The sequence below is a fragment of the Mercenaria mercenaria genome, chromosome 14, assembly GCF_021730395.1.
Source record: "Mercenaria mercenaria strain notata chromosome 14, MADL_Memer_1, whole genome shotgun sequence".
NCBI classification, from domain to species: Eukaryota; Metazoa; Mollusca; class Bivalvia; order Venerida; family Veneridae; genus Mercenaria; species Mercenaria mercenaria.
In genome coordinates this window covers 3,103,965-3,130,853 of record NC_069374.1, presented here as the reverse complement: position 1 = coordinate 3,130,853, position 26,889 = coordinate 3,103,965, and the positions used below count along the sequence as shown (strand labels likewise).

At 34.2% G+C, this 26,889-nt stretch overlaps 2 protein-coding genes across 2 annotated transcripts; one reads left to right on the top strand and one right to left on the bottom strand.

Moving 5' to 3' along the window:
* Positions 1–1,779: 1,779 nt before the first annotated feature.
* Positions 1,780–15,982, bottom strand: LOC123526166 (thymidine kinase 2, mitochondrial-like). Its single transcript, XM_045305205.2, has 10 exons — positions 15,870–15,982; positions 13,459–13,511; positions 12,104–12,178; positions 11,231–11,284; positions 9,905–9,994; positions 8,013–8,086; positions 5,924–6,012; positions 5,346–5,425; positions 4,961–5,041; positions 1,780–2,902 (listed from the first exon to the last, which is right to left on the bottom strand). Exons 1-10 carry the CDS (start codon positions 15,895–15,897, stop codon positions 2,813–2,815), a joined length of 714 nt encoding a protein of 237 aa, XP_045161140.1. The 5' UTR covers positions 15,898–15,982; the 3' UTR covers positions 1,780–2,812.
* Positions 15,983–17,908: 1,926 nt separating this feature from the next.
* LOC123528173 (translation initiation factor IF-2-like) lies at positions 17,909–23,463 on the top strand. Its single transcript, XM_053522729.1, has 4 exons — positions 17,909–19,250; positions 20,444–20,612; positions 22,654–22,766; positions 23,357–23,463. The coding sequence occupies exons 1-4, from the start codon at positions 19,181–19,183 to the stop codon at positions 23,365–23,367; spliced, it is 363 nt and encodes a 120-aa protein (XP_053378704.1). The 5' UTR covers positions 17,909–19,180; the 3' UTR covers positions 23,368–23,463.
* Positions 23,464–26,889: the final 3,426 nt, after the last annotated feature.

Here is a 26,889-nt window from a genome sequence, read left to right as displayed (position 1 = left end):
GATCTTTATTCGTGTTAAGTTTCATGAAAATCCATCAACGTGTTTCCAAGACAAACGATTTTTAACAAATCATGCAGATAAGTCTTTAATTCGGTCAAGGGGGATAATATTCTATGTGATTCTAGCTTAGAAACAAATGCACCGCCTTGTGGGTGCAGACGCTCATCTGTTTTTGTTATTTTTTTGTCTCTGTAAAATAGAAATAGTGTATTACCCTTGTTTTTTTGTACTTTTTAAGGGGCCGTAATTCTAGCAAAAATCAGGATAGAGTTATGTTATTTGATGTGCAGTCAGCTTTTGATGGTTAACAAGTGTTGCAAGTTTTAAAACAATAGCTTCGATAGTTTAGGAGAAGTTGACCTAAACACAAAACGTAACCAAGAAATCTGATTTTCTAAGTCCAAAAGGAGTCATAATTCTTGTAAAAAGCAATTACGGTACTTGCTGTGCAAAGTCTGCTTTTAATGGCGAATAACTGTTCCAAGTTTTAAAGCAATAGCTTTGACCGTTAAGGAGATAATTTGACCTAAATGCAAAACACTAAGAAATCTGATATTTTCTAAGTCCAAAAGGGGCCATAATTCTTGCAAAAAGCAGGATGGAGTTATGTTTCTTGTTGTACAGAGTCAGCTATTGATGGTAAAACAGTATTGCAAGTTTTAAAACAATAGCTTTGATATTTTAGGAGAAAAGCTAACCTAAACATAAAACTTAACCAGGCAATGCCGACACCTGATTAAGTGAGGACAATAACTTATTATCCTCCCCCCCCCCCCCGCCATCCCCAAAAAATCAGATGAGCTAAAAATAAATATATATATTTTCATTTTGCTGCAAGTAACAAACACTACAAGTATAGTTTTACAGTCATTTTATTGTCATTAAATAGAGCACATAAACTCACATAGTCTTAAATAGCACATGGATATTTCACAAGTGAAATATACATTAAAATATTTATTAGGTTAAAATCAATTTAAAATAGCATGATGTATCAAGTAAAACACAAATCTTTCTACACTATATAAGACATCACTAGTATATGTAACACATAAAGAATATCATTATAAGAAACTTGTATTAAAAGAGATGTAAAAATTAAAATTAAAAGACATCATTCATTCAACATTAAAATGAATTTACTCCTAAACTCTGTCCTATTCATGTATTTTATTAAACATTATTTAACTTTATTTAAATCCATGTTCAGCTTTCATATCCTTTTATTTTTCACAGATCCAGGCAGTTAAAGCTTCAATCAGCATATCAAGTTTTACACACTCTTACAGAACAATTTATTTATTTATTTATTTGGGTTTTACTGCACACCAACACAGTATAGGTTATATGGCTCCAAACAGGACTTTTTGTTTTAACATCTCATTTACATCAAATAAAAGCACGAGGTTTGGAATCAAAATTTGCATACCTGCTGGAATCACAGAGTTACAGCAAAACCAAGTATTAAGACCCTATTAGTCGCCTCTTACAATCATGCAAGGGTGAAGCAGTGGTTCCAATTCTTTTCATACACAGATCGTTCCAGAACCACATGGGGCTCTTACAGAACACCAGTTATATGTCTTACAAAACGCATAAGTGGTATTTACCACTTACATTTTAAACACTGGTACTGAACGCATACGGATATCCAGCCAAACATATTGAACACATTGGTACTGAGGTACTGAGGACATCGTACTGAACACAAAACGGTGTTGAGCAAATTATATTTAAAAAAACAAAACAACAAAAAAACATTCATACTGAACAAAAATGATGTCGAGTTTGTCATTTGAACAAATTCAAACTGAAAACAATATGGTATTGAGACAATTACACTTTAACACAATTGTACTGGACACGAAATGGTGTCTAAACATATTCACACTGGAAACAATCTTATTGAACACAATCATATTGTACACATTTGTACTGAAACAATCGTATTGAACACAAAATGGTGTCTGTTCACACACAATTGTACTAACACAAAATGGTGTCTGAACACAATGGTATTGTAAACAATCGTACTGAACACAAAATGGTGTCTGAACAAAATCCTGAATATAAACAACGCAGTTTCAGTTAGTCAAAGCACAATCTGTTTTAATTAAATGTCATGATTTGACAGTACTTCAAAGCATTCTTTTATATATATATATATATATATATATATATATATAATTAAAAAATTAACAATGAATATTTAATTACTTGTATGTTAATATTTCCAAACATAAACAGCACCAAAATTTCAATGAAGCATTTCCAGATTTTATCTAAGAAATAAAATACTTAATCAAAATTGTTTTAAATCTATTAAATAAAATGAATAAATATGCTGACTTTTTTGTCATAAGAAAAAAGAAATTAGAATGCAATCAACTAGTTGTGTTAAACAAAATGCATCTTAATACATCTTCAAATGGTTTTTAAGGTACACAAATAAAAAATATTGCAATAAAAGAAAAATGTTTTAAGTATTTTAAAAATAAAATAGAGGTCTGGTAATATGATGACATATGCCTGTAAAAATGAGTTTTAAAATCTAACACAATGCTTTTAAAACATACACCAATTCATTTTATAATTTAAAAACATAGAAATTTCTTAACAATTACAAGAACAACATTCCCTTCATGTTAGCTGAGATCATCTATAACATTAAAACAATGACTCATCATCTGCACTCTGTTAAAATTCCCTCTTTCTGTCAAAAGTTTCTTCTGTCAGTCACATTTCTTCTTCCGGCTTACAATACCCTTTAGTGTAAGTGTCATGTATACTACTGCAAGATATAGCACTAGTTCTAGTTTTCTTTATTTATTTGCAGGATTTCATCTCTGTGCAGATCAAATTTTCTATACATTTCTTGTAACCCACAATCTGTGTTTATAACCTAAAAGCACATAAAAAGTCAAATATCAAATAACAATTCAAATATTGGTGACTATGTACATTGAAACATCCAAAGGAATCGAGCTGTGCAGCCCAGTTCATGACATTTGGCGACTGTCAAGAATGGATGTTGTCACTCCAGCTTTATTTCAGGCACTGTGGGTAACTGCATAGAACTGCCTATCCTCCACAAACCAGCTGAATAGCTTCCTCACCAAACAACCCGAAAGAGACTTAAACAAACAGAGGTGAATAGGAAGCGAGTCTAAAAAAGCAACCACTTCACCAGGGAGACCCCGCTGTCCCTGATGTCTGTCTATGTATATCAAGTCAATACTGCTTGTGACTCTTTCAGGAGAATATCACTCATTTACAATCTTTGAGGGCAGTGCAAGATACAGACGCTCCCAATGGCTGAGAGAAACTGTACAATTTAACCACTAGTGTTGGGAATCAGACATCTCCATATTGATTAATTAGTAAAAAAAATGGTCTAAATGTTGATTAATCATGGTTTAACTAACATAATATATATAAATGGTCAATACTCCCATAACAGCTAAATGTTTAGATCTGAACAACAAATATTTTCTGGTATTTCGTTGACTTTATACATAATGCTGATGGATACTAAAATTTTCACAATAATATCGAATAAGAAATCGTTCTATATGCTCATCAACAAGTAAGAATGACAACATTTTCAACTGTAAAATTTTATAATGAAATATTTGAGGGTATGTGAGAATGCCTTCACTATAACTTTTCGTCAACTATCACTGCATGAACCATTTCTTCTAGCATAAAAATGCCATTTTGGTCATTTTTAGAAGCTGTTTTAGTAAGACATTTAAAATGTCTTAACAGAGGTCTTTGCACTAAACATGCTGTAAACAGACCTTTTTATATATGCTTATTCCATCAAGACGTAAATACAGTCGAAACTCGGTATCTCAAACTCGCTTACCTCAAAATTCAACTTAAGTCGAAGAAAATTCTAGTCCCGTCAAATTTCCTTCTTTATATATGTAATTCAATTCCAGTTACGTCAAAATTTGACTTACTAAGACTCCGGATGTGTCGAAAGGGATTTTCAGTCCCGTCAATAAAATTCAAGTGCATTGTAAACTTGTTAAGTCGAAGTGCGAAAAATATGCAATTAAATTTCACACATCATTGTGAATGTGGTTGGTTTTTAACACGTGCATGTTGTTGCCTAATCAGTACCGGTAAGCCGTGATGCCGACATATCAAAGGTACGGGGATTATCTAAGTGAGATGATGTCATACCCGTTTGCACGTGCCATAATGTGACTGTTTGCTGTAAACATTGGATCTCTTTAATCAGCGGCCATTTGTTTTTTTGAGACATTATGAAAATTGCTCTTAATTTAAACTAATGAACAGTTGGGATCTTCAATATGGATTAATTAGAGGTAATCACGATGAGACTGTATTATTGAATATTGTTGTGTGACGTTTTTATGATGAGTGATGCGCATATCGCGGAAATGTTACTTGACATACATGTATGTATATATTGTGTATTTCTGATTATGTTTACATGGAAATAAAAGACTTTAAATTTATAATGATTTTGTGTTATGTTATGAAAGATTTATTGCAAGGTATATTATATCTAAAGTGTGCCAAATAGCAGGAGATTAAAGGTGTTGGAACAAACTTCTATTTTCATCATTTCGTCCATATACGTCCCTCCTCACAACTCGAATTTTGGTTATCTCGAACTGTAAAGCATGGTCCCTTAAAATTCGAGATACCGAGTTTCGATTGTGTATTATGGCCTTGCAAATGATAAAAGGGAGCAGACAATACTGATCTTCCTGACTATTTCACATCCATTACATGCTAGAATAGTGCTTAAATGCATATTATGTTTTGAATTATAACATCTTCAGAATCCCTTGGATAAAGACTTCTCTACTTACCAGTACTGGACAAGGTGCCTTCAATGTCATGACCAATAAAGACTTCTCTACTTACCAGTACTGGACAAGGTGCCTTCAATGTTATGACCAATAAACACTTCTCTACTTACCAGTACTGGACAAGGTGCCTTGAACTTTGTCCCCTTTATCAACCAGTCTTCATGAAGATTAGTTAATGACTGTAAATACTCCTGCAAGTATCAACCATCAATTATGTATGTTTCGCAAAAAGTATAATATTCCCGTTTCCACGGTAACCAGAGCTGATTCATATCTTTTCACACTTAATTCTTCATATATGGCTTGAATACTAAAAAGGGTGCAAATATGAAGTAATTCTGAGACTACGAGTTTCCAACCCCTTCATTAATTTTTTGGTTCTTACAGAGAATTGGTCTTAATACTGCGAAAAACATTTCCTTCCTTATAAACACAATAATTATGTATCAACAATATTTAAAATAAACTGAAAAAGCTTTAAATTGAAGTACTTACTAATGGTACACTTTGTTCTTCATGTCTGTTACGCATCTTAATTCGTTCCTGACAAGTTTCAGGTTTAGCTTGGAGGTAAACTGTTTAAATAGAAATACTGCAAGATTTAATATATAAATCTTATTTCACACATTTTGTTTTATTTTGAAGGGTACTAATGAAACAAGAGGGCCATGATGGCTCTAAAATCATCACTGAATTTATACTAATTTATTTTAGCTTGACTGCCATGAAAGCATGCAGATTATTTGAATTACTGTCTAGTAAGCTTTTTGGAAAAACCAGTACTGGTGTTATTTGAGATGGTATGGTTGACCATAGGGCCGTAATTAGAAGTGTTTGTTTGCGGTAACGCGGCCAAACATTGTTGTTTTGTTGCAGGTAGGTAATAAGGGATTTTTTTTGCATATTCATGTAATCATAATTTATGGGGGAAATAATTTCATCTGACTGGCCAGAAAAAAAGTTGGGTGGCAGCAATTTTCAAGGGTAGGTCTTTTTACTGCAAACCAATGTTTTTTTAATGATAGCCTAGGAACTTATTTTTTAAGGTGTATAAGAGAACAATGATTATATACCTATCAGATCAATATGCATGTCTTCATTCTCCTGTATCCAGTTGTACCACTCTGACAGAATGGCGTAGTCAACATCTGGCATTAACCCTCTGAAACATTAATACATGCTAACATTAAATACCAGCATCTGAGGTGTGGACATCACAATAGCTTTCACTTGTCCACAGGTAAGTAAGACTTAAAAATCCACTTGTCTGCGAAGACCAGTCAAAATTCTCTTGTCACAATTTTTAACCTGCAGGAAAATGCCAATAATTCTTTATTCTGGGCAATGATCTACAGGCAGAAACAAAAGCAAACATAAAACAGTGTATCACAGTGAAAAAAAAAAAGTTATCAGCATTTGCCTGTACACAAGGCTGAAGACAGGTACGGAAGACTGGAAGATTCAACAAATACAATATAACAAAATGCCACACCCAAAAACATTGCCCGTGCAAAGCCAGCTGAACTCAGAAAATTAAGATTCTGAAAACATTCTGACTGGTTCTGAATCATACTCGCGATGTCTTTGTGCTTTTGGTGTTCATTTTAGCTCGACACTTTACTCAAGTTTTTGTCAGCAGTCGAAGTTCTTACAACAAATTTGTCCAAACCTGGCGAGAATTTTTACATTTCTGGTTTCTAGTCATCAAGTTACTGTGCGCAAAATCATGCCAGACAATGACAACGAGAAATATAGAACATGGAAAATAATGATAAAGGTTTTGATGCAAGAGTAAGGATTTTCCAAAAGTACAGTCATCAAGAGGCCCTTGACAAGTAAAATATGGGTTTCATATGTTTAAAACAGAGTGAAAAAATGCACTTGTCGGCCAGCATAAAGTTCCAAATCGGACAAGCTGGAATTCCACACTTGAGCATGCATCAACTGATGACATTTTTACATAACCTGCATACTGCATAGACTGGTTTGCATATGTAATATTTAAAATTCCTGACATACAGTCAAATTTCTTACTACTCTGCCAAAAGTAAAGAAAACAAGAGCCGTCACCAATGGTGCAAATGCCTCCGCAGCACTTTGACCTTTGACCTGGTGACCCCAAAATCAGTAGGGTTAGTCTTAGTGTACTCATAAAGTACTATCATCATGCAAAGTTTGAAGGTCCTGGGTGAAGTGGCTCGCAAGAAAAGTGCCTTCATGCAAAAAATTAACGTTGGCCCCTGTGACCTTGACCTTTGACCTGGTGACCCCAAAATCAGTAGGGGTGGTGTACTTAATAAGTACTATCAGCATGTGAAGTTTGAAGGTCCTGGTTGCAGTGGTTCGCGAGTAAAGTGCCTTCATGCAAAAAGTTAACGTTGGCCCCTGTGACCTTGACCTTTGACCTGGTGACCCCAAAGTCAGTAGGATTGGTGTACTCAATAAGTACTATCAGCATGTGAAGTTTGAAGGTCCTGGTTGCAGTGGTTTGGAGTAAAGTGCCTTCATACAAAAAGTTAACGTTGGCCCCTGTGACCTTGACCTTTGACCTGGTGACCCCAAAGTCAGTAGGGTTGATGTACTCAATAAGTACTATCAGCATGTGAAGTTTGAAGGTCCTGGGTGCAGTGGTTCGCGGGTCAAGTGCCTTTATGCAAAAAGTTAACTTTGTGACTAACAACGAACAAACTAACTTACAGATGGACAGTTAAAACTAATATGCCTCCCGTTGGGGGCATAAAAACTTGGTATTTATGTATATTTTTAACAAAATTGCAAGTAAAGTTGATATTTAATTAGAGCTATCACTAAATGTGATTAATATTCCTAAGAGGTTTCCCAAGTGATTATTATAAAATCAACAGATAAGCTGTAGTAACTGACAGTATTATGAGTGCAGCAAGGTTGCTGATCTCAACACCATCCCTCTGAAAAAAATATTTCACACATATCTACACATCAAAGTAAACATGTGAAAGTTTTACTGGAATTACTTTAAAACTGTGAAAGTAGTTTAAATCAAGAACTTTTTTTAACAGACTGACCAAGGGATCACTGTAAGATCACTGTTCCGTGCTAAACTCTTTTTTCCAGGTTTTTTTGTGCTGTTACAAATTTACTATCAGAAAAACATGGAAAGAATTCCAAAAATTCAGTATTTACCCTTTAAACAAGTTCTCCACAAAGCAGTATCTGGCACTATACAGTGATCTCTCTATCATCTTCACGGGACAATCCTGTAATGTAGAACAGTATGTTTGTAGGATTATTCCATCATTATTGAACATTGATGGACAGGAGGTATTTATTTGATATTTTTCAATTTATTTGTAGATGTCACCAACCATGTTTAGGTTTACAAATCCAATCAGAGTTGATAACATAACTGGAAAATTCTAATTTTTGTGTTTTTCAAAATTTAATTGCGATTGGACGGGGTCCAAAGCAAAATAACAAGAGTGCCAGAATGTCACAATATAAGCCTGTCATAGCAAATTTCTTTACACTAGCGCCTGTAACATGCATTTTGTACCACAGAAAAGTGGTCTCGATTTTTTTCCGTATGGCCAATAAAGAAAGTTATAATATAAGTTATTTATAGTAATAACAAAGGGACGTAATTCTAAAACCTGGTTCTTGCACGTGACACACCCTCTCATAGTGGTGAAATTTGTGCCAAGTTACATCAAAATCCCTCCATGCATTAAGAAGAAATGCTCTGGACAAAGTAATTCTTGAATTTGACCTTTGACCTCAAAGTGTGACCTTGACCTTAGACCTAGAATGAACCACGCAGAATCATGGCCAGTCACCGAGTCAGCACAACTCGGCACCTGTATGTTGTGTAAATGCACGATGCCGTTGTGCCGAGTAAAACTAAACTTTTCATTATATACTGATTATATCGAAGAACGCAGGAGTCACACTTATTTTACATATATTTTAAAGAAACTAGCTGCTTTTGAGAAAAGCGCATGTTTCCCACAGCTGCCTAATAATCTGAATAGTAGTATATGAGTCAACCATGCACTAAGGCCTCAACTGCCTTATCAGACTCCGAGTGCTTTGTTTATAAACAAGAGCTGTCCGTAAGACAGCCAAGCTCGACTATTCGAAATATTGTCCCAGAGGCAGGAAAATATTACCTAAAAAGGTTAAATATCAAAAGAGTTTTAAGTTCAAAAGGGGGAATAATTTGACCAAAATGCATATCAGTTATGGGACTTGCTGCTATCAACTAGTTTTATAACCCCTAAGGCACATGTGAAGTTTCAATTCAATATCTGCATTAGTTTTGGAGATAGTAACTCGCATGTAAAACTTCAACCAGAATTTTCAAAGTCCAAAAGGGGGCATAATTTGCCCAAAATACATGCTTCGAATAGTCCAGCTAAAAACAAGTTTCAAGGGCCATAATTCTGAAGTGCCGAGGCAGCTTTGGTTAGTTATCCAAAATGGCAGAGGACTTATTGGCAAACATATTTTGTGAAAGTTTGGTGAAGATTGGATGAGAAATTTTCAACTAAAGAGTGCAGACAAGATTGGTGACAGACACACAGACAGGAGTAAATCAACAGGTCTCCCACACCACTGTGCAGTGGGAAACATAAATACCACGTCAAGAAATGCTACATTCATAAATATTGCAACATGTTTCAAGTATACAAAATATACTGTAGGCCCCGGAAAGGCATTAATAAAACATGTGCCCATAAAAATGTGAAACAGCAAACCTTGATTGATTTAAGTCAGCTTAATTGTCTTGTATTTTCGCTATTTTTCAGCACTTTGAATGTTTGTTTCATGCAAGAATAGAAATAACATGTTTCTTTCGTTAAGCAGCATCTGCAGAATCCCTAGGGCTATGTTGGTGCACTCCCCTATAGGCTCGTGCACCAACCAATCAAGATTCTGCAGATGTTTTAACACGAAAAAACATGCGTTTAGCCTATAATATTGTTCAATCATTTAATTTTGTGCGAATAAAATTTCTAAACCGACTAAAACAGCTATTTTATGGGGACAATTCAACAGTACGAGATGTTAACACCAACCGTTTCTTTCCTATGAACTTCAGCCATGGTAAGTTGCACGTATGATTGGAAAGCTAAACTCCAGCGTGAAGCATCTTTATACATCAGTTCCTGAAATGTACATTGTAACAGAAAAAACTCTGTAATGGACATTAAATCATTAAAGGGATATTCTAACCCCTTACTAATGTTTATACGCACAATATTGATGGAAAATATATTTTGGTCTTCTAACTACCTATCTACATGTACTCATACAGATGTAAAAAAAACCCACTCATTTCAAGCATTTTTCACATCTCATGAACAATCTGGACCAGCTTATCGGAAACATGGAAGCTGGATGCAAACTTCAAGCATGGTTGAAGCTAGTACCCGTACATTAGCCTCCTACTGGTTGGACCACTATACAAATAAACAGATTTCCCTTATACGTTTATGGTCACCATATTCACCACTTTCTTCTTGTCGTCTTTTTTTTATGCATTAGGCAATTACAAAACTTCATTAGGAATCTTTTTAGGACATTATAAGCACTGTTTTCTTAGTCAGTAATGAATTTAAGTATTTTTCATAATATTTTCACATTTTTATGACTTTTAAGGAACAGCCTCAAATTCAAAAACTTTCAATTTAAAACTGTGCAAAACCTGAATTCTTCACAAAGTTGCAAATCTTCAGTCTCCATGAATAAACTGTCCACCTTGTGGTCCCTTCATTGTTTTTAGGACTGGATTGCTAACTTTTCTACCTACCAACCAGACAACTCATTTTACAAGTTTATTTATTCACCAGCTGAGATCTCAGTTCACTCATGCACCTGTCAATATTTTGCCTGTTGGGCGGGGGGGGGGGGGGGGGGGGGGGGGGGGGGGGGGGGGGGGGGGGGGGGGGGGGGGGTTTGCGGGCTGACCCAAGGGAATTTGACATTTCAAAAATTTTGTTGTCTAAATCCCCACCCTAGAGACAACCTTTTTTGTCTAAATCCCACCCTAGAGCCTGGTCGGTACATCAAATGTTTCTCAAATTCCCGCCTGTCGGGAATGGTCTTCTGTCTTAAGTCCCCTGTATGCCCGCCGCTCCCCCGGGCGGGCAAAATATTGACAGGTGCATCATTTTCTCATTTGGTTTCTCGCATGTTACCGTACAGGGATTGATGTGATTGATTCCCTATTACCTTAAAACTTTGAATCTAATGTGAAGAATTGGTAAGCACTGGCAAGCGTAAACCGGTAAATCTGTAATATAACTACGCTCTAAATTTTGCAAATGCACAAAGAAATCTGTACAAATAAATTGTTGTTTTTTTTTCATTACAACAGTTTACTTTGTGAGCAGATAACTTACCAACGTGTTGTATCCTTTCACATCCTTCCATTTAAATACTGGCTCTGGGATTACCTGAAGATATACACATGTACAGCCATTATATACATGTATAACATTCATATACAACATTTATAACCATACAATGTATTGCCCAAACAGCCTCAGTTTCATAGGCAAATAATTCCCTTCTTTCTTTTGAAGCACATACCTCATTTTCAAATAATAAAGATCTCATAATTGTCAAGAGGTTAATATATATGGTTTGTTGGTTGTACCTTCTAATGGCATGCTTAGTGTCAAAACTGCCCCAAGAGTCATTATGAATTTAGGAGTGCAATTATGGCTAGAAGGCACAATAAGATTTTTGTAACCCATTTTTTTCTCGATGCCTGTGGGTATCTGGCAATGAATGATAGTTTACTGGCATCTGTTAATTTGATGTCCACTCCTTGTACCAGTCTTTGCTTTTAGGGGAATGCTGACGGGACCCATAAGATGGGGAAAATTGTGTCGTAATCACTTGTATAGGAGAAAAAATTGTGTCATGATAAAAACAATATTTTTCATAAATATATTAAACAATAAACAATTTAAAGGCACACTGTCAAGTTTTAAATGATACAGTTTACATCATCATGCACATCTAGAAAGGGTTTTGTTGGGGCTTGTTAAAAAAAAAAAATTGTACTATTTTTTTTTCTTTTTGTGGGGAAACTATTTTCAGAAATAGAGGAAAACAACATACTTTTTGGACAGGGAAATGGGGCTGAAATTCAAACCTAAAAACGGCCAAAAAATTGTGTCACAAAAAGATAGTCGTGACAACAACATGTATAAAACCAACAGCCTCTGTACTGAAGGACTATAAACAATGGTAACTAAAGGACTTACCTCAACCTGTTTCTGCTTCCTGAAATACTCCAGACATGTAGATTTTCCACTTCCTATATTTCCTTCTACTGCAACCTGTAGTTAAAAGTACTATTACATCTCAAAATACATTTGTTTTGTTCAAGTATGCATAAATTTTTCACAATTTTAATAGACAGTGGCTGGGATCCAGTCACTGGACCTTTAAAACCCAGAATCTAGAGGTCCTATTACCAGACTTCTAGACAACTCATATCTGTAGAGCAGTCTAGAGGTCCGGTAATCGATATGAATGCTGAAAAGAAAATGGTATTTCAAAAGAGGAGACTATCATTTATGTATAAAAAACTGGAGACCATTTCAAAATTTGCGCTAGTGTTTGGTAGTTTGAATTATATTGCAAATGACTTTATAATCCTCTAGTCACCAAGAAAACAATAACACAAATTCCTTTAGCTCTCACTCAGGCTGAGGAGTCATATTGAATATAAATTTACCTGAGATTTCCGTTAGTCACTGTTATTTACTTTATCTGTATTAAATGAATTTGGCAATCTACGAGCACAATCTAATTCTAAAACACAATAGAAAAGCAAAAGTTTATTATCTTAATCCTTCAATCCAGAGAAAACCATGAAATTGATGAAATATTCAATTACTTCACACTGTAACAGTCTCAGGAAAGATGAACAGCCTCGACCGGGACGCGAACCTCGGACCTTTGGCTTACCGTGCCAACGCTCTATCAACTGAGCTACTGAGGCCATCCGATATGAGAACCGCTACACTACTTCCCTCTTAGTGCGAGACATTGGCACTCCTGGCCAATGTCTGCCACAGACTGTTAACCGAATTTAGATGCACACCCCAGCCAAACTGCTTCACCCAGCATGGGCTCGAAGGGTGAACATCTCGGCAGAACCTCCAAATGTAACTGTCTCAGGAAAAATGAACTGCCTCGACCGGGACTGGAACCACGGACCTTCAGCTTACCGTGCCAACGCTCTACCAACTGAGATACCAAGGCCACCCCATTTTGGCTGATACAAGAACTGTTACACACACAAATGACTAATTACTATCTACAATTTATCAAATTCAAGATCATGTTTTTTTGGGGGGTTAATGGACTATAAATACTTCCGTTTCCCACCACTTGCGATATATCTAAAACCACAAAAAAAAACAGAGTAAATTTTCTAAAATCATCACCTGCATGTTTTTTTTAGATGAAAGTTTCCTCACAGCAAATACCATCAATTATTCATATTGATTACCGGACCTCTAGGCATCCCTACACGGGTTATCTAGAGATCCTGTAATGCGACCTCTAGACTCCGGGTCTATAGGTTCTGTTGGCTGTTATATATACTTACAGTGTATGGCTTCTTAGCTCTTGGCTGCCTTTTCTGTGTTGGTTGCACATTTTCTACAAATAAAAACAGATAAAAAATACAGTGTTTTTGTATAATGTATGCATTGTGTTATAATCCTATGGTAGAAAAGATCTGCTCAAACAATCCAGCATTTTTCAATGGGCAGTGGCTACAATTACGGTACCGTATTGCATAATCCTAGCCTCCGATTCTAGGATTACAGAAGTTCCATATTCCTAGACACACCTTTGAGGTTGGCTAGGATACGGAAGTATTTAAGAGGCATCAAACATATGTTAAGACATGCATAAATGATGTTGTAAACTTACTTTTTTTCACATAAAATAGCGAAACGAAATACAAAAATGTATACGGGTGTTCATTTCGTCCGATTCTATATGCGCGGAAATCTAAAGTGACAGGCAAAGTCAGATCATAATTTTAAGTTATGAATATTTTTAAAAATATTTTTGAGTTTGTTATTAAAAATATATAATATATAATTCTTCGTCTGTCTGCCAATTTTCAAAAAATATTATTTATTTAGTGTGATTTTGGAAAGAAAAACATATGTATACGGGTGTTGATTTCACCGGTTTCTTTCAGATTATCAGGTGCGTAGCTGCCTATACGCAGATACGCAGCTGCGTAATGAAAATCTGGCAAGAATGCACAATTAAACTGGTTAATCTGGAGCATTGTATCTATTTTGTTATATCATATAACGGAAAATGTTAGCAAAAATTGATCAATTGGGTGTCTGAATGTGACAGGATTTTCATCTAGATAAAAAATTATGCGTCTTTGTCTTTGTACGTGTGCTGATGTCAAGGCTTCCTCTTAGAGATTCTTCAGGACTATGCATCATGTGAATGCATGCCTCTGAGTTGTAATTTTCATCATCTGATGTTACACGTGGTTGCACAAGCACAGTAAATTCCGGTTGTTCAAAAATTAGCCATAATAACTCAGTAACGTCTTAAATTAGAACAAATCACAATATATGCAACAGGACATCGCAACAAGTCTGCAATTCTATTTTGGAATATTCAAGTGATGTCTACGGAAAGTTAAACCCATTCGTTCTTTATATCGTAAATCTGAGCAAACCATAAAAGGATGCGCAGAAATTACCTAACTAGTGAAAACAACGAGGGTTATTTTAGATCTATCGAGAATTTGAACGTAACCATTTATTATTCCGGCAATATACACTACAATAAATATGACCTTTTTTATGATTTCTAGAGCTAAATTTCTAACGTTAAAATAGTAGTGAATTAAATACATTTTTGCGTCAACAGACTAGGATATCTTACTGAAAATTAAAGTTCTGATTTTTCAAAAGGTAATATGTTTTCAACAAGAAAATATTGCAGACTAAAATCATGTTTTAGTTGAAAAGTTGGACGTCATGAAGACGTTACTGTCCTTGGCTGGAATGTGTTTAAAATAAAACCCTTAAACATTGATAAAAAATAAAACATACCAGGTATCAGTGTGCCAGCTTTGGCATAGCAAATACCGTATTTTTCAAACTTCGAGGGGTCAGGGTGAGAGAAATTTAAGAGAATATAAAATAAAGAAACACTTACAACATTTTCGATATCGTCCCTCGATATATTTGATGATTAATTTTGAAGTTATGACAAAAAGTTTAAGTGTATTTAACAACCGATGTATTAAGAGATGTGACCATTTACTTTGTTCAAGTGATCATTCAATTTGCATTGAAAAAAGGATAGAGGATTCGCTCTGTTGTTAAGAGTTAACATCTATAACTTATCTATAATAAAAATGTCTTTTAGGTCTACATGCAGATCTGCATTTATTTTCACATGCGTCTTAAGTTTACTAAAATAATACACTTTATATGAAATTTATTTTAAAAAAGAACAAGGTTTAAGCAGTGTATTTTATACTTCAAATGTATACCAAAATTCGTCATTTGCTGATCTCACTTTAAAACATTTCCGGGGAAGGATACCCCTATACCCCCACCCTGCGTACTGTGAATAAGGTCCTGGCTACGCGCCCGATTATACTAACCCGAAATGGCTGATTGATAACACGAAATAATAGGGCAGGCATAAAAAAAACACCCCGCTATTTGAAGTGAAATAAGTAAGTTTACAATAACATCCTAACATACATTTGATGCCTCTTAAGTATATCCGTAATCCTAGCCTATCCTCATAGGTGTCTAGGAATACGGAACTTCCGTAATCCTAGAATCGGAGGCTAGGATTACGGTACCGTAATCGTAGCCACCGCCTTTTCAATGTCAAATAAAAACTTTATCCGAAATTCATTCACTTACAAAAATCCTATCAATCACACACTAGCGTTACCTTTACTCAAACTTTCGGCACAAGACACGTGTCTGATCAATCAGTTAATCTTTCACTCACCAACAGAGAGGCTTTTCACGCTCAACATCTTCAAACGTGGCAAGAAACGGTAAATTCTATTGTTTACTGTCGCTGCGTTGCGGGAAAGTTTGCGCTTATATTTCCCGCGCTATTTCTCATGAATGTGTATACTGCGGCATAATAGAAAAGTTTGCGGCAATATATATACAACATACAAAAATGATATATTGCTCCTTCAGTGCCGTTACTGCATTGAGGCACTGGCTCAGTGTGTTTTTAGCAACTTACATTTTAATTATACACATTTTATGCATTATAGGAATCACAATTTCTGTTTTTGCCTCAAACAAAACAGACAGATTTGATGCAAAGACCTGACCTGATCAGTTTGTCTCCTACTTTACATTTCCCTATGTTTTCATGAAAGCCCACTACTAGAGTCTAAACCTAGCAGATCAAGTCCTAATATTTTTATATAGAAATGAAGCGATAGAGTTTGTTTTTTTAATAATTTATTCAAATCTTCTTTGAAGTTGCACTTTTATTATATGTTTCTTTCTCTTTTTCAGATCTGGAAACGACACTGTCTTTGAACGATATTCTACGTTTTAATATTAGAAAACTTGAACTATACTACTAAACAAAACAGCTAACCGGCCGTTAGTTCTTTCGCCAGTAATTCAAAAATACTGAGCGTACAATTTTGAGATGTAGTTTACTCTTAGAACAAAATGCTGTTGATAGATTAAAAAAAAATCAAATTAGCTCTCATATAAATTCGCTCATTTTGAGACTTCAACCCATTTTTAAAAAATACACAAAAACATCTAGAATTTAAAAACTAGCGAAAAACGTTATAAGGGAAGACAATGACATTCTAAAATGTCTCGATTTGATTACCAGTTAAACAATGAAGAAAATCAAGCTCTGTATATTTAAAACAAATAATCGAGTCCTTCTGAACGATGATTCATGGTAAATTAGACGATAAATCACAAGAAGGCCATGATTGTTTTCATTCTGCTCATTGACATATTTTAATAAATATTATGCCGGACTTCATTTACCCGAAATGTAATGTATCGGACGTCATGCGGCAATTTGACGTCATAATTGACGTCATAATACTCTCTTATCGGTCCGCGCGTCAACCGTTGTTTATCGCAGAATATACAGAGCTTGATTTACTTCGTTGTTTAACTGGAAATCAAATCGAGCCATGTGAGAATCTATGACAAACAACGGTTGACGCGCGGACCGGTAAGAGAGCATTACGACGTCATTTATGACGCATGACATCTATTTCATTACTACTCCAATAAATGAAGCCCAGCATAGTTTTTACCAAAATATTTCATTGAACATGTAAGACTGTAAACAATCAATGCCTTCTTCTGGTTTGACGTCAAATTTATCACGGTTCATCATTCAGATGCTTAAGATATAAAACCACTCGGACTAACGCCCTCGTGGTTCAATTCCTGCGCATCTGAACTCTGAAATTAGACGACAAACCACTCGAAGGCCTTGATTATTTGTTAAACAACAACAACAACAACAACAACAAAATAATGGCGTTGCCATGCCTTATCGTAAAAGAGCATTTAATATGTGTGTGAAATCTAAATAGTTCCTAGTAAAAATCAAAATCTACATTTCCTTATTTCTATAAATTGTATAATTAATTTTCTAAACACTCATTTGTATGTGTATTTTTGTGACATTTCCAAATCAGGCTTTGGTTGTAAAATTAATAGACTTAAATGTTTGCGTAATTTAATACAACTGAAATTGTGCTCTTAATTTGAGAAATGTACTTTCAGTAGTTTGTAAACTATTTACAAGGGTTAGCTCTTTAGTTCAGTATTATATAAGTTAAGTATTCACTCATTAATTTTATTAACCTATTTTATCAAAGCTTTTGGGACGAGACTGGGACCAAACTTTCTGAAATGTCACTAAAACACTTTAAATATGAAGAAAGTATTGAAGATATTCTACTGGAGACAAAGGAGAACTTGGACTGATGACCCCGAATAAACACATATTTCATCATATTCACTGACAGTTGCCGAAAAATTCCGTCCAATGGACGACAGACAAACATAAATAATATCGTTCATTACAAAAAATGCCTCCGATTTTTTTTCTACACTTTTTATAAATTATTCAAACTTGAATAAAATTTAACGCAATGGAAAATGACTATAAAACGGCCGCATTTCTTACAGTTTATAAAAATTCTTATACTAATACTACATGTACTTACGACCTAAACATTCTGTACCGCCGAAAACTGCGGTTTTTCACAAACAGGAAACGCGTTACGTGTAAAAACACGTAAACGTGCAGACATGAAAACAACTTTTCAGAAATCATGTCCGTTCTTTATTTTGACCATAAACTATTGTAATATTGCCCTGTAAATACATACCATGTACATTATTTATGTCCATTTAATTGATGACTGGCTATTTATTGAGATGCCATACTTAGTAAATATAGACTAGCCACTAGACTGCTAATAATATAACATTCGGGAAAAGATTGGCCCGTCTTACCATAAAACTTTATTTAGAGTAAAAAAAAAAAACTAGATGATTTATATTTTTTACAACAACGTTTGCAAAACTGTATTATAATTGCAGTTGCACTAATACTAAAAACAACAAATGAAAAATAAAAACAATCAAGTGTATCCAAAGATATTTTTATTTTGTTATGTTTAGCGTCGCACTGACACAATTATAGGTCATATGGCGACTTTGTAACTAAAGACAGTGTGCTCATCTTTTATTATTAGATATTGTTTTAAATTTAGAAAATCCTCATCAAATTTATTTTGAGTAAATATCTAAAGGAAAGTTCCGTGTATAAGGAGTAGTCAACTAGTCACCATAATAAAATTAAATCTAGTAAAAACACATTTTTATAGCTGCTTTACTTAGTCATTTTATGTTTACTAATGCATTTGTTAGTGTGTAGAATTCAAAAACTTCAACACAGTATTGTGTATTTACACAAACATGTTCATTTTATGTTTTTACTGAAATTTGTAATTTTAGCATAATATATCTTTAAAGAGGACATGTCATTGTCTGAATGCTAGTCTAGAGTGACTGGAAAAACTGCAGGCATTGTGAGTCAGCAATATATGAAAAGTAAACAGTTTTTCCCGTAATTAGCTACATCCCTTGATTCGTGTAAAACACGTGTAAACGACGTATTCACTAATCAATCACTAACAATTAACTAGCAATGAAAGACAAATACAACAGAAATAAAAATTTCTCCATTCCCTATATAAAGCCAATGTTTTGACTGGACAAATATTGTTTTTAACGAACAAAATGGACAAGACATTGTGGGCGATACTTGTGACCTGTACAGTTCTTTTGGGACTTGTATATTTTGCTGATGGTATGTTATCTTATTTTTGTTTCAATGCTTCTATTATTACAAGATATGTATACATGTATATTTCTTTAGGCGCAGTAGCTACAGACAGATTTGAAGAGAGAATTTTGTCGGTGAATGATGCCGAGTTAGGCGGAGAAAAAAACAACACACCATTTTTATCATTCAGGTTCTTTCAACAAAATTCGAAGCTTACAGTTGGTCTCGTAGATCGAACAGCTGTTGGTCCTGTATAAACGAGGACCTTATTCTTATATTATACATATTATGTACACTTGTTGGAACATTTCAAAAATAGTACTTTACAGAAGTATACGCTATAATAAAAGAATCGTACGGCAAGAAAAAAAATGAAAGATATACAACGTATGTTCCTGAAAGATAGAACGAGCGAGTAAAATAAGATATACATGTACAGCAAAGACTTATTTAAGTTAGTAGGTGAATGCTAGAAAGACAATGTGAAAGGCGGTCTTGAGCGTTGGTCACGAGCCTACTAAAATATATTTAATATTGACAAGTTCTGTACACATGAGACTTTAATTATATACATTTCAAACGTTAATATATGTTTCATCTGCCGATTTAATTAAATCATATTAAACAAGGCGCCGTTACAGGAAATTACGGTAATCAAGAACAGAAGGCAGCTAGTAGGATGATGTGGACATTATTTCTATAGTTTTCTAAAAATTGCTATTTCTGATTTCATGAAGACTCTTCTGCTGTTTGTTTGGCACATGAACGATTACAGACCGTAACTAGTCAAATACGGTGCAATATCATTTTATTGCATTAAATATTTTACACTGCTTATATCACATGTATTGTACAGAATGCAGATATGAAAACATGTATCCTATATCAAAATTCATGTTTCTATAAATATAAGTAAGAGTAACTGATCGTAATTTAAGTATTATAAAAGTCGTATTGTATGAGGAAGGAATATATTCTTGCTATGAAAGCATATATCTCAACAGATATTAATACGTTTGTCTTTGAATTTTCCTGAGTCATGATCTAGCTGCGTTTTCTAACTTCCGATGATGTTAGATTAACTAAACATCTTTTGGATCCTAACGATATTACTGTATAACTCCTGTCTTCCTGAGCCAAACGTAACAACTCCCGTTACTGGAAATATTTTGACTGATTTTGTTCTATTGATACAAGTCTTGAGTCATATTTTGCAGGTCAAGGTAATTTCATAGGAGGTGGTTATCCCAATGGCGGTGGATTCCCGGGTCGCCCCGGTGGTGGTGGATTCCCAGGGTATCCCGGTGGCGGTGGATTCCCAGGGTATCCCGGCGGCGGTGGATACCCGGGGTATCCCGGTGGTGGCGGTCACTGTCAATGTCGCAGGTATGTATATAGTCAATAGTCATGCACTAGTGACAAGTTGGTCACCCATAATACGGAAGCTGATCATTTTTTTGCACCATTTATTCTGGCGTGGTCTGAAGTTAAAAATGGTATATCATATCATTTTGGACTATATGTATCACAATATATGATATGTTTTGTAGTATATCTTATCTCTTTTGGACTTTATTACACGATGCTTTATTGCGCATCATATCTTTTTTTTGGGTGGGGGCGGGATGGGGGGGGGGGCTGTATTACAAGATGCTCTTTGGTAAATGACATCATTACTGGACTGTATTAAAAGATGTATTTTGGTAAATGATATCATTACTGGACTGTACTACAATATGTATTATGATATATCGCATTATTACTGGACTGTATTAAAAGATGTATTTTGGTAAATGATATCATTACTGGACTGTACTACAAGATGTATTTTGGTAAATGACATCATTACTGGACTGTATTACAAGATGTATTTTGGTAAATGACATCATTACTGGACTGTACTACAAGATGTATTTTGATAAATGACATCATTACTGGACTGTATTAAAAGATGTATTTTGGTAAATGATATCATTACTGGACTGTACTACAAGATGTATTTTGGTAAATGACATCATTACTGGACTGTATTACAAGATGTTTTTTGGTAAATGACATCATTACTGGACTGTATTAAAAGATGTATTTTGGTAAATGATATCATTACATTTTGGTAAATGACATAATTACTGGACTGTACTACAAGATGTATTTTGATAAATGACATCATTACTGGACTGTATTAAAAGATGTATTTTGGTAAATGATATCATTACTGGACTGTACTACAAGATGTATTTTGGTAAATGACATCATTACTGGACTGTATTACAAGATGTTTTTTGGTAAATGACATCATTACTGGACTGTATTAAAAGATGTATTTTGGTAAATGACATCATTACTGGACTGTACTACAAGATGTATTTTGGTAAATGACATCATTACTGGACTGTATTAAAAGATGTATTTTGGTAAATGATATCATTACTGGACTGTACTACAAGATGTATTTTGGTAAATGACATCATTACTGTACTACAAGATGTATTTTGGTAAATGACATCATTACTGGACTGTACTACAAGATGTATTTTGGTAAATGACATCATTACTGGACTGTATTACAAGATGTATTTTGGTAAATGATATCATTACTGGACTGTATTACAAGATGTATTTTGGTAAATGACATCATTACTGGACTGTATTACAAGATGTATTTTGGTAAATGGCATCATTACTGGACTGTACTACAAGATGTATTTTGGTAAATGGTATCATTACTGGACTGTACTACAAGATGTATTTTGGTAAATGGTATCATTTCTGGACTGTACTACAAGATGTATTTTGGTTAATGACATCATTACTGGACTTTATTACAAGATGCCTTATGATATATCGCACCTTTATTGGAATGTATTAAAAGATGTTTTTTTGGTAAATGATATCAGTACTGGACTTTATTACAAGACGCCTTATGATTCATCGCACCTTTATTGGACTGTATTAAAAGATGTTTTTTTGGTAATTGATATCAGTACTGGACTGTATTACAAGATGCCTTATGATATATCGCACCTTTATTGGAATGTTTAAAAGATGTTTTTTGGTAAATGATATCATTACTGGACTGTATTACAAGATGCCTTATGATATATCGCACCTTTATTGGACTGTATTAAAAGATGTTTTTTGGTAAATGATATCATTACTGGACTGTATTACAATATGCCTTATGATATATCGCACCTTTATTGGAATGTGTTAAAAGATGTTTTTTGGTAAATGATATCATTACTGGATGGAATTACAAGATGCCTTATGATATATCGCACCTTTATTGGAATGTATTAAAAGATGTTTTGAGATATATCATATCTTTATATAATATAATATGTTTAGCTGAGCATATCTTTAAGCTATGATCTATTGCTATACACTTAATATACTTGAGCCTTCATGAGATCTAGATCTGTTTAAGGTATTGTTGGCGTGGGGAGAGGTACGCAGGTAGATGTTACCGCCCCTGGAGAAGGCCCTTCCGTCGCCATTTCAGACGCAGGCTCGTCAGGTGTTGTCCCATATACGGACCCTGTAAGTACATTTCTATCTCCAAATTCACAAGCTTGTTTGTTATATACGGGCAAGTTTCAGTAGTTATACAAGTGTTGCAGAAAGTCCCTTTTTCGGTATAGTCACACTGTTCGCGTTATTTTCAGCTTTGGAAAGAACGTTTTAAAATAACAAAAAGAAATATTTTATATCTTCAGTCTTAGAAATATCAGTATGTAACCTAAAACCTGGATTCGACATATCTTAAATGAGTTTACGGATGTTTCATGGAATATATTTTTAGTTATTTTAAATTCACCAGTGCCTACACATAATCTTCATTATTATGAGGGAGTGTAGTATTAAGAAGAAGAAGAAGAATGATTTTGTTTGTATTTTCATTAATTTATTCATTCGTTTGTTTATCTATATATGTACGCGACTTATAACCTTAGTAGATATGTGGCATGTTGTAAATAAATAATATCTAAGCACTGCAAAGCTTTTTAACTCTGAAAAAAAGAACTGTATGGTAATGCTGTTATAAAAACGACCACTTAGGTGAGTACAAAGCTGTCAGATAATTTCATTTAAGAATGATTGATTTTGATATATTTGAGCTTTTTTTTCAGTTGGACGATAAAAAAGAAGTCAGCGAAACAACGACCAGTTCATCACCACTTGAAATGAAATAATGTTGAATATCAGGTTTTTTATAATAAAGTTTGAGAGTTTTCTGTTATTCTCGGTTATTTTTTATAAAAACCCAATCCAAGCATTAAAGTAACTGGCAACACGATATGAGCCGCACCATGAGAAAACCAACATAGTGCGTTTGCGACCAGCATGTACCCAGACCAGCTTGCGCATCCGCGCAGTCTGGTCAGGATCCATGCTGTTCGCTGACAGTTTCTATAACTGAAATAGGCTTTGAAAGCGAACAGCATGGATCCTGACCAGACTGCGGGGATGCGAACGCACTATGTTGGTTTTCTCATGGTGCGGCTCATTTATAGATTTAGTGTAGTCGGCCCGTAACAACAGTCGGCAAAGTACGTATTCTCCGTATGAAATCTCGGCAATTTCCGTTTTTTGACAGACAGTCACGTGCGCGTTGAACTATACTTACGTCCAAAAATATCGAATCCCAAAACGAGAATACGTAATCCCACGAACATTGCCGAGTGTTATTTCGGGTACACTGTCTTACCAAGTCTAACTAATAACATAAGTAAGATGTATTATTGTCCCACCAAGTTTCCATTTGGCAGCATTTTCATTAAGAAACAATTTACCCAAAAATAATGCATGATCATTGTTTTGAGTTCAGATGTGAGCACGAGGGCGCAACACGGGTGATATAATAATACGCAAAATTTTGAAAAACAAGAGCAAACCACTATCTGAGCACAGGAGTCTGAAATTCTATCAATAAGACCATAGAAGTTTTTTATATATAGGGGGTATTTTTTTATAAATATAGACTTCTATGGTCTTATTGATAGAATTTCAGACTCCTGTGATCTGAGCTAGATTTTCTATATAATTATCACGATAATTCGCAGCGCATCGCAATGACCTTTGACGTCATGAAGTAATAATTGTGACGTACTAACAGTTATTTTGTTGCATAAGAATACAGTTCCAGTCTTCTTTGTTTAATAAGAAAATAAATCAGATCGTGTCAGAACTTTTCTCAACAAACCCATTTTTTCTGCACTGCTTTTTGGCCTCCAAACCACTTGCTGTTGGTCCGCGCTAAGTGTAGAATTCTTTCATACGGGTAGATCTAAGTCATTCAGCTTGCAGAAAATCGTTATTTCTTCCTACATATGCATGAATAATGTCAAGAGTTGGCTGTTCATGGTATTTAATGGGGAACAAAAACAAATGGACACTTAAGCTGACAATACAATCACTTTCATTTTCTATCTAGAAAGTACAAAATATAAACCAATAACAACTTTAGTTTCTGATACATGTAAAAATGATTTTCTGATGTTCCATAAAAATAGTAGAAAGCCTACCTATCATTCAAACTAATTCTTGGGGCATTACCCTAAACAAGCAATTATTCTAGGTACTGAGTGGTATTCCTAACACTATATTGGGCAAAAAGCACGTATCAGCTATGACTAGGACGGCCTGCAAAAGTCATTTTACCTCCATCGGCTTTACAGAGAGTATTAAACTCTGACCCACACGTTTAATGCTCTGTATGATCATTTCTTTATTAGAGACAAGATATTAGTATATAGGTCGATTTGGAACCTAAGATGAAAGTACACTGTTTCGTTTTGTTTTTGTTTTGTTTTTTACCAAAAAAAAAAAAAGGCTTATATAGGATAACTGTAGCTCAGTTATTTTAAGAAAACATCAGTTACTTTAAGGAGGCATTGTTTATAAACTAATCGATTAATCTTTACTTTCAAAGATTTTCATCTAAATCTACTTTTATGTATGTAATATATATTCATCTGTAGCAAGTTTTTATATGTAGAATCTAACTATTTGCGTTCTTGGGATGTCTTCAGTAAATCACTGCAGTTAAGAAACTTGTATAATAATAAACAAGGGATCTGTGGAAGGGTCCAGTGGGTGAGGAAGTAGTGGTAGGCCTAAAGGTGTTGCCAGATCAACACGAAGGTTGTTGGTTCAAACCATACAAAGGTCAACCTCTCATACGATACTAGTGCTCTTTTCAAGAAAGCGGGATTTAGATTAATTCTAAAACTAGAAATCTGAATAAAATTTAAATAAAGTAGTATTATCAAATATGGTATAAACTAGCAATAATAAATGCAATAATACATTTAGTACACATCCCGTTTTCTTTTGTTATAAAGAAGGCATTAGGATGATAGTATGCTTTAGCTTGAAGTCATTAATAGTCTTGAAAACATATAAAATTATGTTTTATACAATATGTTTTGCAAGGATTTAAGTTAGATATTGCAATACAAGAAAAAGAGAAAATAAACCCTTATTTAGCATCTCTTTTGAATTTAAATATATTTGCCTAATGATTATATTCTTAAGGAAATCTATCAGTACCCATGTACAGTATTAGTACTGTCAAATCGAGCTTTCTAAACAATTTCCCCTTTCAGGGCCTCGTGTATGTCATTTGTCTGTGTCTTATATATTAAATGTGAATAAAATATAACTGAATAAATACTGTGTCAAGAATAATTACTTATTGAGGTCATAAATTAACTTTTTTGAAATTGCTAATTAAAATGAATAAAACATAGGTCCATTTTGGGGTCTTATCGTAAGCTAATTGAGGTTAGCGGACTGTGTGTGTCTTTTTTGTTTTGGATTCAGCATACTTCAAAATAGTAATATGCAGAGTTTCGTGCTTTCTTCACAAAAGGAATCATCTATTCCCTATACCCTATAAAATATTCATATAATTTCAAATATTACAAAGACTGAGAAGTTTGATTTACTTCCGCGTTCTTGGAAGACAAACAGAAAATAAGCAATCTGGCAAATCAAAAACTACAGATCTTATCGCTTTTCTTTTGGATATGTTAACGAAATGGTAGGTAATAGTAACGAAATATATCTTATAAAGTCATAATACTTCTTTCCATCTTTGCAGAAATCTTTAACTGTATGTTATATTACATTGTCAATAGGTGTATGTTATTAACATCAGTTATTTGACATAGGGCCTATTATTTTACTATATATAACATTTTGAAATGCTTCATAGATGTTCCAACTTCTTTTATTATTTCTGTATGTACAAAGGATATTGCATATCAAACTTGTATATAAGGACATAAAAATGTGAGAATGTGAAAAAGTACATGTAGTCGGCGAATAAGGTATACTTCCCGTCTGATTTCATAGTACTATCTATCCCTCGTTAAAATACAACATGACTATCCTGTTACAGTAGTATTTATTTGACTATCCTTAAACGTTTACATTAAATTGAAACAAAATATGGCGGCTAATTCGCATAAACTGCCTATGATAATTTTGTTTGTACCTATGTAACAACGTAACTAAGTGATGTGATCCTGTTCTGATAGAAGGTTAAATAATTGTCTCCTGCCGTAAGAAAGACGTAGTAAGTGAATCTATTAAAATACATATGAAAATATCAATATCCGGTTAAAAGTAAAAACAAAATATTACATTACAATATACG

What these genes read in the sequence shown, in the direction of transcription:
- LOC123526166 (XM_045305205.2), bottom strand. Translation starts at nt 15,897, where the DNA reads ATGTTGAGCGTGAAAAGCCTCTCTGTTG. An exon ending in CATGCATATTGATCTGATAG is followed by an intron (nt 5,426 to 5,923) that starts GTATATAATCAT and finishes CTATTTAAACAG; the next exon opens with TTTACCTCCAAGCTAAACCT. An exon ending in AGGCACCTTGTCCAGTACTG is followed by an intron (nt 2,903 to 4,960) that starts GTAAGTAGAGAA and finishes ATGTGCTTTTAG; the next exon opens with GTTATAAACACAGATTGTGG.
- LOC123528173 (XM_053522729.1), top strand. Translation starts at nt 19,181, where the DNA reads ATGGACAAGACATTGTGGGCGATACTTGTGACCTGTACAGTTCTTTTG. An exon ending in ACTTGTATATTTTGCTGATG is followed by an intron (nt 19,251 to 20,443) that starts GTATGTTATCTT and finishes CATATTTTGCAG; the next exon opens with GTCAAGGTAATTTCATAGGA. An exon ending in GGTCACTGTCAATGTCGCAG is followed by an intron (nt 20,613 to 22,653) that starts GTATGTATATAG and finishes GATCTGTTTAAG; the next exon opens with GTATTGTTGGCGTGGGGAGA.